Source organism: Myotis lucifugus, unplaced genomic scaffold (assembly GCF_000147115.1).
Source record: "Myotis lucifugus unplaced genomic scaffold, Myoluc2.0 scaffold_191, whole genome shotgun sequence".
NCBI classification, from domain to species: domain Eukaryota; kingdom Metazoa; phylum Chordata; class Mammalia; order Chiroptera; family Vespertilionidae; genus Myotis; species Myotis lucifugus.
The window spans coordinates 297,222-314,391 of NW_005871239.1; the positions used below are offsets into that span (position 1 = coordinate 297,222).

General features: G+C 36.7%; 1 protein-coding gene across 1 annotated transcript in view; it reads left to right on the forward strand.

The window, feature by feature from the left end:
* WDHD1 (WD repeat and HMG-box DNA binding protein 1) overlaps positions 1–16,560 on the forward strand; it is a 54,620-nt gene extending 38,060 nt beyond the window's left edge. Inside the window, 10 exon segments of the mRNA XM_006096950.3 lie at positions 395–509; positions 1,159–1,290; positions 4,861–5,081; positions 5,186–5,304; positions 6,463–6,519; positions 7,288–7,331; positions 7,729–7,899; positions 10,975–11,105; positions 13,442–13,580; positions 15,817–16,560. Coding sequence (XP_006097012.1) covers positions 395–509; positions 1,159–1,290; positions 4,861–5,081; positions 5,186–5,304; positions 6,463–6,519; positions 7,288–7,331; positions 7,729–7,899; positions 10,975–11,105; positions 13,442–13,580; positions 15,817–16,017 — 1,330 coding nt within the window. The 3' untranslated portion in view covers positions 16,018–16,560.
* Positions 16,561–17,170: the final 610 nt, after the last annotated feature.

Below are 17,170 nucleotides of genomic sequence, written 5' to 3' on the forward strand. Positions count from 1 at the left end.
GATTAGCAGTGTGGGAAGTTTGAGAAAACATGGTCTTAGAAAATGCAAATCAAACCTAGTAGAAAGCCATAGAGTAATTGTTGGCTAATATTTCTGTCTTACCTTTTCAGAATCTTCAAATATTCCATTATGGACATTTTTATTACCAACTATAGTGTGTTTGTTATTTTTTGCATGTTATTCCCAGGAATCAAGTTATTTAGTAATTTGAATGAAAGAATTCACATTTTTATCTTAAGAGGTTAAGTTTTGAACCTATAAGGATTTTTACTGTTCCATCTAATGTTTTTTCAAGCAAGAAGATTCATTTTGTTAATGAATGCCGTTATCTTAAAGAGGTATATTTAATTTAATATTACAGGTTTTTATGGTGAGACTTTTTCTTTACTGACAGGTGCATTCCTTGTAAAGGCTCTCGGTTTCCTCCCACCCTTCCACGCCCTGCTGTCGCCGTTTTATCCTTTCAGCTTCCTTACTGTCAGGTTACAACAGAGAAGGGACAGATGGAGGTACGTGGAAATCTTGCTTTGACACTCTAAATTTGATATTGCACTGCCTATGACACAGCCATTTAGAAATGATCCTGATGACCAGTGTTGAGTATTCATTACTTTATAATTAGATAGATAGAGGTAGCAGAGAGGGAGGGGACTGCTTATGATCACCAGGGCACCTGATTGCCATCACTGCTGCCAAGAACTTTGTGAGGTAAGTGGGTAGTGTCCTCAGTGCCTCACTAGTGTAAGGCACTCACTGTCAAGGTCGGGCAAGTCCTGAGGGGGTGTGCCTCCATACATTTTTGTGCCATAGGCACCTGGTTTGATTCACCCTAGTCCTAGTCCTGCATCATCAAAAGTCATTTGAAGTCTTGCAATTCTAAACAAGAAACAAATTGGCTTCTAAAAAACTAATTTACCAAATTCTCTGAGCATTAACTATAGTAGCTAGGAAACGGTTTAAAACATTCTATTTTCTCTGCCCTCCTTTTCAGGATAGGATATAAAGTCAAGCCATAATATCACATTAATTAGAATTTGATGCTATAGAGATGAGTATTTCAGAAAAATTTTATTCAGAAGCTGATGTTAAGATAAATATTTAAACTTACCTGGTATTAAGTGGTAGTTGACTCTAAGCAATTTTTTTTCACTTTTATAGGAACAGTTTTGGCGTTCAGTTATGTTTCACAACCACCTTGATTATTTAGCTAAAAATGGTTATGAATATGAAGAGAACACTAAAAATCAAGCAATAAAAGAACAACAGGAACTTTTACTGAAAATGCTTGCAGTAAGTCAAATATACTGAAAAAAAATGGAAGTTAAATATTTTTCTAAGTTTGAATCTCTTAAAGGTATGTGAATTAGCACTGAGTTCCACAGCCTAGAATTTTAAGTTGTATCCAGTGGTGTTTTTCTCCCTTAAAAAAGTTCAGTTTTCCAGTTGACATTGGATTTAAAATATTTAAAACATTACCCTGCATCTAAGATTATAGGCAGTAATGAACTGTTCTGGTGCAACCTCCCTTTTTGCTTTTACCCACTGCACTGTTTTAACAGGTTCTGCAAGTGATTTCGATGCTTAATAATATTTGAGAATCAGGACCTCTAACTCTTGCTTTTATCCTGTACAACAATGTTTCTAGACTTTTAAACCTCCAAGGGTGGGCAGTCTTCAGAACTTTCATAAGGATTTTAGATATATCTATTTTTTTTGTCATCCTCTTACTGTGTATATCTATAGCCAGTGATCATATTTGGTGCCTGGGATATTTAAGTACTTTTACTTTTGGAGATAAATTTGGTTTATGGAGAGGAGTGTAATGTAATTTCTTCTCTGCTCAACTTGCACTGGGCTGTAAGCCCCTTGAGGGCAGGGGCCATGCCAGGTACTCAATGGAATCTAATAGACAGTAGACCTCAGTATTTCTTGAGAGAGTAAATGGTCCAGACTTTTCTTTTCTTTTTTTTAAATACATATTTTTATTGATTTCAGAGAGGAAGGGAGAGGGAGAGAGAGAGAAACATCCATGATGAGAGAGAATCACGGACCAGCTGCCTCCTGCATGCCCCACACTGGGGATCGAGCCCGCAACCCGGGCATTTGCCCTTGACTGGGAATCGAACCTGGGACCCTTCAGTCAGCAGGCTGACGCTTTATCCACTGAGCCAAGCTGGCCAGGGCCAGACTTTTCATTTTAAAGTCGAGGGAAAAGAGTTATGAGGGAAAAGTGATATCTAAGGCTTCAGAGCTAATTGTAACTAAGGTCTCCAAAACATGGTATTCACTGTTCGCTATGCAACACAGCCTTGGATTTTAGTACTAAAGAAATTCAATTCGTTTATTGTAGAGTAAGTTTTGTTCCTTTTGTGAAGGAACAAAAGTGTCATTTGTGATCTAGGCACTAGTAATCTTTTTACTATCTCTAACACTTTTAAGGAAACGTTTGATTTGTTTACCATTTAGTTTTATAGGAGCGTTTCCTCTGGAACAGTGTTTCTCAGGAGGATAGTAGTAGCTTTGGGGACTGGTCTTTAACATTCTGGTCCCCTGGCAAATGCCTCTTCAACCTAGTTACTCTGAGAATCTTACTACAACTGGTCCTTAAATACCATCATTTCATTCAATGTCAATAAGTTATAACTGATGAGAAAAAAAATCAACTCCCGGCAGGGGCCGCTGACTATGTGGAGTTTGTATGTTCCCCATGTCTGGGGGAGGTATTCTCCAGGTACTCGGGTTTCCTCCCACATCCTAAAGATGTGCACATGAGGTGGATAACGTGTCTACATTAGTCCCATAGTGAGTATGGGTGTCTGGGTGAGTGCATCCTGTGATGGAAGGGCATTCTTTCAAGAGTGGATTCCCTCCTTGTGCCCTGAGCTATTGGGATAGGCTCTAGTCACCTGTGACCCTGAACTGGAATGGTGGGTTGGCAAATAATTATCTTACTCTTTTTTTTTAAATTATTTTTTTAAAATATAATTTTATTGCCAAAACCGGTTTGGCTCAGTGGATAGAGCGTCGGCCTGCGGACTGAAAGGTCCCAGGTTCGATTCCGGTCAAGGGCATGTACCTGGGTTGCGGGCACATCCCCAGTGGGAGATGTGCAGGAGGCAGCTGATCGATGTTCCTCTCTCATCGATGTTTCTAACTCTCTATCTCTCTCCCTTCCTCTCTGTAAAAAACCAATAAAATATATTTAAAAAAAAAAAAATAATAAATAAATAAATAAATAAAATATAATTTTATTGATTTCAAGGAGGAAGGAAGAGGAAGAGAGAGATAAAAACATCAATGATGAGAGAGAATCATTGATCAGCTGCCTCCTGTACGCCCCCCACTAGGGATTGAGCCCGCAACCCGGGCATATGCCCTTGACCAGAATCTAACCTGGGACCCTTCAGTCCGCAGGCCGACGCTCTATCCACTGAGTTAAACTGGCTAGGGCTATCTTACTCATTTTTATTAATCTTTCTTAAATATATGTATAACACACATTTATTTCAATGTTTAATATTAGAACTGTTTTGGGAAGTTTGGTAAAACTTTTATGACCAGAAATAAGCAGTAAGAACTCAACTCTTGTTTATATCAATTAGCCTATAGTAAAATTGGTTTGTTATATGTTCTTTTTAAAATATATATATTTTGATTGATTTCAGAGAGAGAAGAGGGAGAGAGAGAAACATCAATGATGAGAATCATTGATAGGCTGCCTCCTGCATGCCCCCTACTGGGGATTAAGCCTAAAACCTGGGCATGTGCCCCAACCTCAAATTGAACTGTGACCTCCTGGTTCATAGGTTGAGGCTCAACCACTGAACTACACTGGCCGGGCAATTTGTTATACATTATTTAGTTTAAAGTCGCAGTTTCTAGGAACCCATCAGCCATGTTAAATAAGGTCTTACTATACTCCCTTTTATTTCTAAATGCCCCCCTGAGACAGAGTACCACCCTGATTGAGAAGTACTGCTTATAGATAAGTGATACTAGAAAACTTGAGAAGAACTTGCAGGTGAATATCTAAAGTTTCTGTTTAATGAGTCAGACATGTGACGTCTAAGTAACAAAATAGCCCTTCTACCTTATGAATTCTGAGACCCTTAGTAGTCTTCGAAATATTAATTTTTCTCACATTGTACTTGAGTTGCCTTACTTTGAGTTGTCAAAATTAATGCCAAAAGAAAACTAGTCTTTTTTCTAAGAGATTTTAAGTGAATGCCCTTTGTTTTATATTGTTAAATATAAAAAATAGAGCAAGGTGTAAAGGAAGTTGTTTGCTAATTTGGAGTTTGTGTAATTGTTTCTGGTAGTTTGAGATCATAGACAATCACACTTTAAAAGTATTGGGTAAACCTGCTACACCACCAAATTCATTTAGTAGTTTTGTATGCCAATTCTAGGCAAAATAGTAACAAATAAATCATTTACAATTTATTCCTTCTTTGAATTTGCTACCCTATTTGGCAAGGGTGGGAAACAAATTTAGGAGAACCACATTTGAATTTTAAATGAATCTCTTACTTTCCTTGCAATGAATAGCTTAAAATGGTATGCCAATCTAAGCTACTATTGATTATAAAATGCACTATTGTTTTATTCATTTAAACCACTGAGACAGAAAAAAAATGGCTGCCAATTAAACTCTGACCTACCATGAATTGTAACACACTTTCCAATTTCAGAGATGTTAAGATGTGTAAAAATGTGCATTTTAGAATCAATGAGATACGGTATCTAGAAAGCTCTTTTCTCAGTTTTACTAGTAGTTTCATTCCATTATTTTTACTAGTAAAAAGTTTAACAACATGATTTGATTTTTTGTTGTTTTGTTTTGTTTTCCTTTGGGGCTAGCTTTCCTGTAAACTGGAGCGAGAATTTCGTTGTGTGGAACTTGCTGAACTGATGACTCAAAATGCTGTGAATTTAGCCATTAAATATGCCTCTCGTTCTCGGAGATTAATATTGGCCCAAAGACTTAGTGAATTGGCCGTAGAGAAGGCAGCAGAATTGGCAGCAACCCAGGTGGAAGAGGAGGAAGAGGAAGGAGATTTCAGAAAACAGCTGAGTGCTGGGTAAGAAATATTCAGTTGTTTGATTTTTTTTTCTTTTTTTTACCAATCTGAATATTAACTTGGGTTTTGCATATAGCTCTTTATTGAATAATATTGTCTTTTAGTTACAGTAATACTCCTACAGAGTGGAGCCAGCCAAGGCTCAGAAATCAAGTTGAAGAAGAAGCAGAAGACACTGGGGAAGCTGATGATACAGAAGAAACATCAGAAGTACCTAAGCATGGTAAGATACATTTTCAAGGCAATTTAAAGATAAGAAATATGTGCGGGGTTTTCCCTACTTTACTTAGCTAGGAAAATTGAATACAGTAGATCCCCCTTATCCATGGTTTTGCTTTTTGCAGTTGCAGTTACCCACAGTCAGCTGTGGTCTCAAATATTAAATGGAATATTCCAGAAATATACAGTTCATAAGCTTTAAATTGTGTCATTCCGAGTAGCATGATGAAATCTCGCACTGTGTGATCTATCCCACCTGGGATGTGAATTGTCCCTTTGTCCATTGTATTTACATTGTATACACTACCCACCCATTAGTAAGTCACTCATTTATTAAATCAACTGTGGTATTGAAGTGCTTGTGTTCATGTAACCCTCGTTTGACTTAATAATGGCCCCAAAGCACAAGAGTGATGCTGGCAATTAAAATATGCTAAAGAGAAGCTATAAAGTTCTTTCTTTAAGTGAAAAGATAAAAGTTCTCAACTTTATAAGGAAAGAAAAAATTGTATGATGCTGAGCTTAGTAAGATCTATGGTAAAAAAGAAAAAGAAATTTGTGCTAGTTTTGCTGTCATACCTCAAAAGTGCAAAAGTAAAAAAAAAAAAAAAGTGCAAAAGTTATGGCCATGGTGTGTGGTAAGGGCTTAGTTAAGATGTAGTGGAAGATGTGAACAGAAAATGTTCTGGCTAATGACAGCATGTTGTACTAGAAAGCATTGAGCCTTCAGAAGACTTCAGCAAGGATCCCAAGATGAGTGACCACATTCACATAACATATTACAGTATGTTGTTATAATTATTTTATTTTATTATTAGTTATTGTTGCTAATCTCTTACTGTGCCTAATTTATAAATTAAACTTTATCAGGTATGTACAGGATAAGGCAAAAGTAGGTTTACAGTTGTGAGTATGCAAAACAGAGTTTATTCTTTTATTATTTGTTAATTATTATATTATTTTTCATACAAAGAACTATAGACCTACTTTTGCCCACCCTGTATGTGCTATTATTGACTTCAGGCATCTACTAAGGGTCTTGGAACGTATCCCTCATAGATAAGGGGAGATTGCTGTACCCATACCTTTTCAAGACATCATGTTGATTGAAGAGGGTGACTTTATATTCCCATTTATATTGTATTATCTAATTATTCCATAGGACAGAACCCATTTTCCAAAAGTGCAAATTCCTCTGATGTACCAGCTGTTAAGTCAGGTAGGAAATATTTGTAATTTTGTAATATCACAAAAATTTTGTAAGTAGTCTAAAGTGATACATCTACTCAAATATACTTTACCCTTTAGGGCTTTGTTTTTATGTTTTGTTAGTTTGGTTTTTTTGTTATTGAAAAGTATCCACCAGATTTGGCTACATAGAGTTTTATTGACTTCTTAGCAAGAACAGATTCTGTAGGGTGGTTAGGAGGGCTGGAAGCCATATTGTATTGGATGTTGGAACATATATGAGCAGTTAGGAAATGGGAGTAGCCATGTAGATAGCTCTTGAAAAATTTGGCTGATGTGAGGAGGTGAGACAAAGTGGTGGCTGGAGAGGATGTGGGGTAGAGAGAGTTTGTATTTTGTTTGTTTAAGTTGGGAAACTTGAACGGCCAATAAAGAGGGAAAGGAAGTCTAAGATGGTGTCGCCATTATAGGACAAGTTTCGTGACAAAGCAGGAGGGCGTAAGATTGAAAGCACAAGGAGAGGAATTACTAATCTTAGTTAAAATAAGACACCATTCTTCCGTGGTAACAGGAGAAAAGGATAGATCTGCATGTATTGGGTTGGTATAGTTCCCATCTAAAAGCTTTTATCTTGTCTTGGAAATAGGAAGGAGGTCATATACAGTTGTTAATAGTTTTAAAGTTACAAAGTACATTTATTTTTATATAATACAGATTAAAATATTTCATTTATTATTATAGAAGTCAGATGTCTTCTGTGTTTTATCACTATTAAGTGAAGGTTTCTTTCTTATGAAAGGTGCAGTTACCTCCAGTAACGCAGGACGAGTAAACCCCTTCAAGGTAAACTCTTTCCAGTAATATTTTCTATTTAAATACATTTCCATACAGAGAAATATTTCAAACCACCTGATGACCCTCCCCAGATTGGAGGCATTAAAGACTATAGCAGATCTTTGTGAAAACAAAGACAAAAGCAGTACAGGTTCACACTTGGGCTATACGGTATATTTTCTACATATCTTCTAAGTACCTATTGTTTTGAAATACTCCCTGCTTTTCTTGGGGATGTGGTATTTGGGAATATGTGAATCAATCTTAATTTGGGTTGTATCAAATGCATTCAGTTCCAAAAATGAAACTACAATATAAACTTAACTGAAATTTTAAGGAAGAATAAATTTATTGGGATTCTTTTACTTCTTTAAACATAAAATGCTTATACAAATTTGCTCTTTAGGTATCAGCCAATTCCAAAGAGCCAGCCATTTCAGTGAACTCAGGACGTTCTGCTAATATTTTAGACAATATGAACAAATCATATAAGAAATCTACTGCACTTAATCGAGCTACAAATGATGAAAAGTCTCCAGTAATAAAGCCTCTAGTTCCAAAGCCAAAATCTAAGCAGGTACTGTTTCAACTACCCCCATCTGCAGAAGGCACAGATCTGTTTGTCTTACTTTTTGTCTGTTTGTTCACCGTTTCAGGAGGCTCCAGTTGTTTATAACTGTTTTTCTTGCCATTTAATCATTTTTTATTTTTCAATTATGGTTGACATACAATATTATATTACTTTCAAGTGTACACCCCAGAAATTAGACATTATATAACTTACTAAGTGAGCATCCCAATCTCGCACCCATCTGACACCGTACGTAGCTATTAGAATATTATTGACTATATTCCCTATGCTACACTTTACATCCCCATGACTATTCTGTAACTACCAATTTGTATTTCTTAATCCCTTCACCTCTTCACCCATCCCCCTAATCCCTCTCTCATCTGGCAACTGCCAAAATGTTCTTTGTATCTGAAAGTATGTTTCTTTTCTGCTTGTTTGTTGATTTTGTTTTTTACTCACTTGTTAATAGATATGTATTTATTGCTATTTTATTGCTCGTATTTTTTATCTTTTGTTGTTGTTGTTAATCCTCACCCAAGGATATTTTTCTGTGGGCACCGCAATCTTTGTGGCAGAGTGACGGTCAATTTGCATATTCCCTCTTTATTATATTTTAGAGAGAGTGGAAGGGAGGTGGAGAGACAGAGAGAGAGAAACATGGATGTGAGAGAGACATTGGTTGCCTCCCACACGAGCCCTGACGAGGGTCAGGGAATTGAGCCTGCAACAGAGGTACATGCCCTCGATTGAAATTGAACCCGCAACCCTTCAGTCCACAGGCTGATGCTCTATCCACTAAGCCAAACTGGGTAGGGCTATCTTTTTTTTTCTTAAAGAAGACCCTAATATTTCATACTTGTGGCCTGGTGCACGAAATTTGTGCACATTATAAGGGGGTTAATTAGAGGAAATATTTTAATATTGCTATTTTCCCTTTCTCTATAATAGAAGTGTCAGAGATGAAAGAAAATTAGTAAAATGTATATGAAAATGTTCCTCTTTTCAGAGTCTGGGGCAGACCACGGGACCCAGAGTCAAGTTCCCGCCCACCCACGTGCGCCTCGAAATCATGCAAGACCCAGACCTGGCCGGCCCCACCCCCTTTGGGCTAGATCCAAACCCGGCCAGTCCCACCCTAGTCAAGCCCCGCTGGATGGGGGGGCACAGCCTGAGGTCCCCTGTAAAGCCCCGACAGGTGGAGGGCGTGGCCTGATGTTCCCCCATCAAGCCCCGTCAGGAGGGGAGCGCAGCCTCAAATCCCCCGTCAATCCCTGCCAGGCAGGGAGCACACGGCCTCAGGTCCCCTGGCCTGGTGCCAGGGCGGGGGGTGTGGCCTGAGGTCCCCCGGCCTGGCATCAGGGCAGGGGGAGTGGCCTGCGGCCCCCTGTCAAGCCCCACAGGGGGGCGCAGCCTCAGGTCCCTGCTGATTGCTCGTTAAGGCTCGTTACGGGAACTCGGCCTCCACTGTGGGCACAGCCATCTTGTGTTATGGAAACCCCCTGACCCTGCTGTGGGCGCCGCCATATTTTGTGGTAGAGTGATGGTCAATTTGCATATTCCCTCTTATATAGGATAATACTAGTTTGGTGGTGATGAACTCCTTTAGCTTTTTCGTCTGGGAAGCTTTTTATCTGACTTTCAATTCTGAATGATACTTTGCTGGGTAGAGTAATTTTTGGTTGTAGGGTTCTTGGTTTTCCTCACTGTGAATATATCTCAACATTTCCTTCTGGCTTACAAAGTTTCTGTTGAGAAATCAGCTGACAGGTGTATGGGAGCTCCCTTGTAAGTAACACTCTCTTGCTGCTTTTAAGATTTTCTATTTGTCTTTAACCTTTGGCATTTTAATTATGATGTCTTGGTGTGGGCCTCTTTGGGTTCATCTTGTTTGGGACTGCACTTCCTGGACTTATATATGTCTTTCTTTCACCAGGTTAGAGAAGTTTTCTGTCATTATTTTTTCAAGTAGGTCCTCAGTTTCTTGCTGCCTTCTCATTCCAGCAACTCCATGATACGATTGTTGGTATGCTTGAAGTTGTCCCAGAGGTTTCTTGCTCTGTCTTTGTTTTTTTTAAATTCCTTTTTCTTTTTGCTATTCTGATTGGGTGGTGTTTGCTTCCTTATATTCCAATTCACTACTTTGATTCTCAGCTTCATCTACACTACTGTTGATTCCCTGTAAATTATTCTTAATTTCAGTAAGTATGTCCTTCATTTCTGTGGGGCTTTTTTTATGGTTTTTATGTCCTTTTTCATATTGCTGAAGTTCTCACTAAGTTCCTTGAGCATCCTTATAACCATTTGTTTGAACTCCAGTTTGCTTGCCTCTATTTCATTTAGTTCTTTTGCTGGAAATTTCTGCTCTGTTGTTTAAAATTAATTGCCTAGCAAGGGCAGAGGTTCTCAATTCTGGTTTTGCTTCAGAATCATTTTATATATATATATATTAAAAGCGTAATATGCTAATTAGACCAAATGACCTTCCGTCGAAGCCCAGGCTGAGAGAGTAGACCAAATGACCTTCCGTCGAAGCCCAGGCTGAGAGAGAAGCCTGGGTCCCAGTTGCCTGTCAGCGGCTGGAGGAAAGCCTGGGTTTCAGGTGTCAGAGGGAAGCTGGTGCCGGCAGCCGGGGGAAGGAAAGCTTACTCTTGCACGAATTTTGTGCATTGGGCCTCTAATATATATATAATCTCCAGACCTTGGGGATTCCGGCATCTATCTGTTTTTTTTAATTTCCCACATTTTAATGACAACTGGTGTAGTACCTGGCTCTACTCCTTTCTTGTTCTGTATTCTGATTTTACTTCCCAGATTTCATTCTATATTTGTTATCGGTAAAATAGCTCTATTATGTATCTTTTCCATCTCATATAATTTTATTCATTTAGAAAACATGGAATTTGAAAATGTGTGTGTGTGTGTGTGTGTGTATGCATACTTATTTTTAATTGAGAACTTCAGGACTTACCATGTTGACATAAGATTTCTAAATATTTTTCCACATTTTCCAAAGCTTGTTTGTAACATATAAAACCATACTAGATTTTGTTGCAGTACTCATTATGTTTACTTTTACAGGCATCTGCAGTATCCTATTTCCAGAAAAGGACTTCCCAAGCTGATAAGACGGAGGAAGTGAAAGAAGAAAATCCTAAAAATTCGTCATCTGAAACCCCAGCTATGTGTCCTCAAAACACTGAAAACCAAAGGTCAGTACATAGAGAAATTTAGTATTCTCAAGATGCAGTCCCCCAATAAAAGGCATACAGAAGCGGCAATACAAAATTATACAGCTCTGTTATTCATTATTATAAATCACACATTGACACTAGTAGTGGACATTCTGAATACTTATGAACTTTAAGAAAGTCACAAATACTGATTTATGTCTATTTACATTGCTTACTAAAGTATGCTTTTATAAGTTGGATGTGTTTTAAATTGTAGAAACATTTTATTAGGACACTATAGTTAGTTCTTTTTATTTTTATTTTATTTTTAAATTTTATTGAGGGAGGGAGGGAGAGAGAGAAAAAAAAACATTGATTTGTTTTTCCACTTATTTATACATTCATTGGTTGATTCTTGTATGTTATTTGACGGGATCAAAATTACAACCTTGGCATATCAGGACGATGCTCTAATCCAGTGGTTCTCAACCTTCCTAATGCCACGACCCTTTAATACAATTCCTCATATTGTGGTGACCCCCAACCATAAAATTATTTTCGTTGCTATTTCATAACGGTAATTTTGCTACTGTTATGAATCGTAATGTAAATATCTGATATGCTATATGTGTTTTCCGATGGTCGTGACCCACAGGTTGAGAACCACTGCGACCCATTGAGCTACTTGGCCGCTGCCTATAATTAGTTCTTTTTTAAAAAAAATAGATTTTTATTGATTTCAGAGAGAGGGAGAGAGAGCTAGAAATAGCAATGATGAGAGAGAATCATTGATCAGCTGCCTCCTGCACACCCCCTACTGGGGATCAAGCCTGCAACCCTTGCATGTGCCCTGACTGGGAATTGAACACTGACTTCCTAGTTCAAGGGTTGATGCTCAGCCAATGAGTCACACCAGTGGGGCAGTTCTTTTTTTAATAGGTAATATAGTTACATGGAGAAACATGGTTGGAAGGTGTAACAAAGAATAAACCTTTTTCCTATCTACCCACTTCCTCTCTCCACAAATAGTCACTGCAACAAGTTTATTATATCGCCTTCCAGAATTAATCTATGCATGTACAAACACTTATATTGGTCTATTTTTTATTTTTTTTATTTTTTTTATGTTTTACAGAAATGGTAGCATACATATTGTTCTGTACATTACTGGTTTTCACTTAGCAGCTTTTGCAAGTCATTTCAGATTGCTACACAATATTTTGTTTTATCTTTTTATACTAATTGAATAGATATGTCATAATTTACTTAGTTCTCTATGGGTAGAAAAAGGTCGTTTGATAGTATAAATAGTACTGCAATGAATAACTATATGAATGTCATTTCTCACATAGACATATAGCTACAGATTTCTGTATGGTTCAAGTTAATGTGCACTTGTAATTCTGATAGATATTGCCAAGTCGTTCTGCATTGACGTTTTATCATTTTATACACCCCAACAATATGGGAGTTCCTGTTTGTACACATCTTGTTTCTCCACCCTTGCAATACATTACCAAATTTCTTGATCTCTGTTATGCTAGAATTATTTAAGATGCATTGGTTAAAATGAAGAAGTCATCATTGTATTTTTACTAATAAGTGTCCCATTTAATCAGTATCTTATGTTAACCAGTTTAATTCGAGGGGGAAGCTATGGTTTTTATTTTTCCTATTTTGCTCTGAATTCAGTTTAGATATTAAATAGTGAATATTTTAAGATTCAGTTTTTTTACACTAATAACTGGATATACAGAAAAAAGTACTAAATAAATATTAAACGTTTGCCTTAAACCCTTACTTGTGAACTAAAAGCAATTGTGTCGGATGAAATCTAATAAAATTGACAAGTGTGCTGTGTCCATGTTTTACATGATGATACAAGAAAGGACCCACACTCCCAGATTAGATGTGAGAGCCAGGATAAGAAGATGGCTAAGGAGCTTGAGGGAAATCCTAGAGATTGCAAATAGCTGGTTTGGAAAATGGAGAAAGAACCTACCAAGACTACATGGAGTAATTTTACTGGGCCAGAGAGGCCTAAGTGAGATTGGAGACCTTGAGCCTCCAATTAAAAAAGGATTGAAAGTGCAGAATTCATGGTTGCTGCATGAATTACTCACACTTGGAAAGTACAAGTGTGAGTAATCCCTTTCAATGACCTTACAAAGAAATTTTCAGTTCATTATTCCTGCAGTCTCCAGGCAGTTTTAAGTAATATGTAATAAGAATATTAACAAGTGTAATTAATTGTGTCTCTCTTACTTTATACAGTGATGCAAAGAGTAGTGTTTGATTACTAACCTGAAAAATCCTAAAGCACTTTAAATTGTGTCTCAAATATAACATTTTTTTACATGATTATGCTCTTGTAGGCCAAAGAGTGGGTTCCAGATGTGGCTGGAAGAAAACAGAAGTAATATTTTGTCTGATAACCCTGACTTTTCAGATGAAGCAGACATAATAAAAGAAGGAATGCTTCGATTTAGAGTATTATCAACTGAAGAAAGGAAGGTAAGGATAATTTGCTGAGGTTGAGATCTTAGTGAATTCACAAGTTTTAAAGATTCTTATAGAAAATACTTTTTTCTGTTTTTGAAAATTGAATATATTTCAACAAACTTTGAATAGAGAGGAATTTAATAACTAAAATGTCAACATGGGACTGACATTTGCATATATAGTAGTTATTACTTATTGCTAATGGTTAATTTGGGGGCAGGTATATTGTTTACATCTGTATAAGTTCCTGCATATTATAAGTTAGGGGAATGCCTCAAGAAAAAGTTCATTAGTTATAAATTAAAAGCAAATAAAATTAGTAAGTAAGAATGAAATTAATTCACATTTTTAGAGTAGTACTTTAGGGCAAGCATGTCAAACTCAAAGGCTAACACAGGCCAAATAAACAAGGTTTAAGCTTATGTGGGCCACAAAAAAACAAAAGCTTTAATTTTCATAGAAATGTAGGTTTATTTCATTAGAGACATGCTGAATACAAAGGGCTGAAATAAATGAGTAATTGTTAACATAAAATAATAGAACATTTTAATAAAAATTAATATTTTTTTCTTGAACAATAACTTACCAGAAACTGAATAACTGCACATATTAATAAGTGTAATGCAAATAAACCTATTTTGTTCTCTGAAAGCGAAATATTTCCTGTTGTGCACACCAAACAAGTCAGTCCAAGACTAATGATGTGGCAATCGGCTGCTAAAATATTCGCTGCCAGTTTTAGTGGAGAGAAATGGTATGCCTGTGCGTAAGGCGTGTAAAGGAAATGAATACAACACGATTATAGTAATTAGTCATTAGTGAACGTTGTAGTTTGTTATTAATAATTACGTATAACAGGATATTGTAAAAATGAAGTTATGAAATTTTTATTAAAACATTTCTTACATACTTTTATATTGGCTGGGCTGCAAAAATATTCGTTGTGGGTCACATGTGGCCTATGGGCCTTGAGTTTGACATGCTTGCTTTAGGGTCTTGTAAGCAGAATTTTTATAAATGTTATTTACTTACACTGAGAATACTGCTTTTGGTGTCCTTTTCGAGCCTTTCACATGGAAATTAGAACAGGTTGCTTGTACCTATTGCTCCTCACATAAATTTCTGCATGTGAAGGAAGGCTGGGAGCAGCTTTCTGTTGCAATGGGAAGGAATGTGTATGGTGTGTCGATTAAATCCTGGGACTTCACTTTCCCAGGGATGGCAGTGTGCAGCATGGTCACCTAGGGACATAGATTCTTGCCTTGATAAACTTGGTTTATGAGTAAACATATTGCAAAATGAGGAAGCTAGAAACTGGTCTAACCAACTCAGGCCTTATTTAGAATCTTGTCAGCAACTTTGTGTTTCTCATTTTTTATAGGTGTTTATAAAAGGATAAAAAATTCTAAAGAATTAGGTAAAATGGCTTCTGAAAGCAACCTGACAAAAGTTGTAATGGTTTTTGAATACTTAGAATTATAATCAATATTTTTAAGATAAACCTTAAACATTTACATACATCCAGTTTGCTCATGTAAGAAATTCTATAGCTCAAAGGGTCCCTTTTCTACAGTAAATAAGATGGGGAAAATATAAAGTAGGAGGAGGAGGAACTATTACAAATTAAGAGAGATTTAAGAGACAGATGAAATGAGTCATAGGGATAAAGAACAGAGTACTGATTGTCAGGAGGTGGAGCCTTGGTGAGGAGTGTGGGCAATGTGATGGATCCTTGTGGTGACAGAACTGTTCTGTATCTTGAGTGTGGTAGTAAATACATGAACCTACAATAGAAATAAACACACACATCCAAGTAGAAGTAAAAGGGGGTTGCCGGTGTTCATATCCTGGTTGTGATATAGCACTACAGTTTTTCAAGATTCTACCATTAGGGGAAACTGGGAAAATGGTACATGGGATCTTTCTGTATTATTTCCTATAACAGCATGTGGATCTACAATCTCAAAATGAAAAGTTGCATTTTAAAAAGTATTTTGCAATTAATATGGTTAAATACAAGCTGAGTTTAGATTGAAACGTTATGGGGGTAGAATGTAAAATTTTTTAATGTGTTCTGCAATTAAGTAATAAATTTCTTAATGAGAATTCTTAATGATTAGCTTAACAATTCAAGTGCTAATTATGCTACTTTATAAACAGGAATGTTACTTGGGAAAAATAAAAGTATGTTCTTCCTATTTCTTAGTTACTGAGTAAAAATCTTTTCTCCTCCCATATTTTTACAAAGGCATGGACTGCCAAGGCCAAAGGTGGAACTGCAAGTGATGGAGCTGAAGCAAAGAAGCGAAAACATGTGGCCGACGAAAGTGAAGAAACTGAACACCAGGAAGAAAAAGCAAAGGAGAATCTCAATTTGCCTAAAAAGCAAAAACCTTTAGATCTTTCTACGAATCAGAAACTGTCAGCTTTTGCATTTAAGCAGGAATAGAGTAAGGAAGTGACCTTTGGAAAGTAATGGATTTTTTTTTTATTTATCTTTGATGAATCTGGACTTTAAAAAAGTCTTTAGGAAACTATATTTTTAAAAGAGTTTAAAGACAATTGTTTGCCTTTATAAGATAATAGTAATTATACTGGTGGAGGTAGCAAGGGGATGTGTAAAAACTATCATTTCTACAGATTGCTCTGCCCCCCAAATAGAGGGCCATTTAGAAGCTTTGTGGTTGTGGTCACTGACTTGAGGCCACTAGCATGTCCCAGTGTGTTTACCCTCAGAACCACCAAAGGCAAGGTCTTAATACCTGAGCATTGAAATACCTTGTAGGAATTTCCTCTTTTGGTTACCAGGGACTGCTCCCTGTCTATACTGCACCTAGGGGGCCATGGTTTTTAATATGGACCCTAAACATGTAAATACTTTTGTAGATGAGATGTTTTCTTTTGTTTGTTTTGGAAATTTTTTCATATGTGGCTTTTGATTATCTGCATAGCCTAGTTTTTTAAAAATAAATAAAACTTTCACATTTTCATATTTAACTTGTTATGGCCTTAACATTGTATTTCCATGGGATAGAAATGTTTTTAAAAAATATATTTTATATGTATTGCCATTATTTCCTCCGCCAACCCCATCCTGCTATACATCATACACAGGAAAGCAAAGAATTGAAGGTAGTGTTTTGATAGTCTGCAACCAGCATGATGTGCTCCTGGTAAGGTACTCTGGTTATGAGCATCAGTGGTACTTTTCTGAGCAAGTCGGAAGCCTTGATAAGAGCGTAGTTAAAAAATTAGGGCAAATGTTTAATTTTTTTATTTTAAGAAACAAGATTTAATTATTTCATACTTTTTTTGTTATTATTCTAAGCAGAGCTTAATATAAATACAGCCACTTAATGAGGGCAAGGTACAGGGGTGGGGATGGGTGAATAGTAGTAAAAGAAAATCAGGTGGTTCAAAATTGAGGATAGTTTTAAAGGTTGGAAGGAACAAAATATGTTGAAAATTTAGATATATAGGAGCCAAAGGCTATTCCTTATCTCATGATGATTGAGATTTGGAAGGAATACATTTCTGATGTTTTAATTAGTATCTAGTATTGGGAGACATAGCACAGTGGTTACACAGTTTTCAATGCCAGA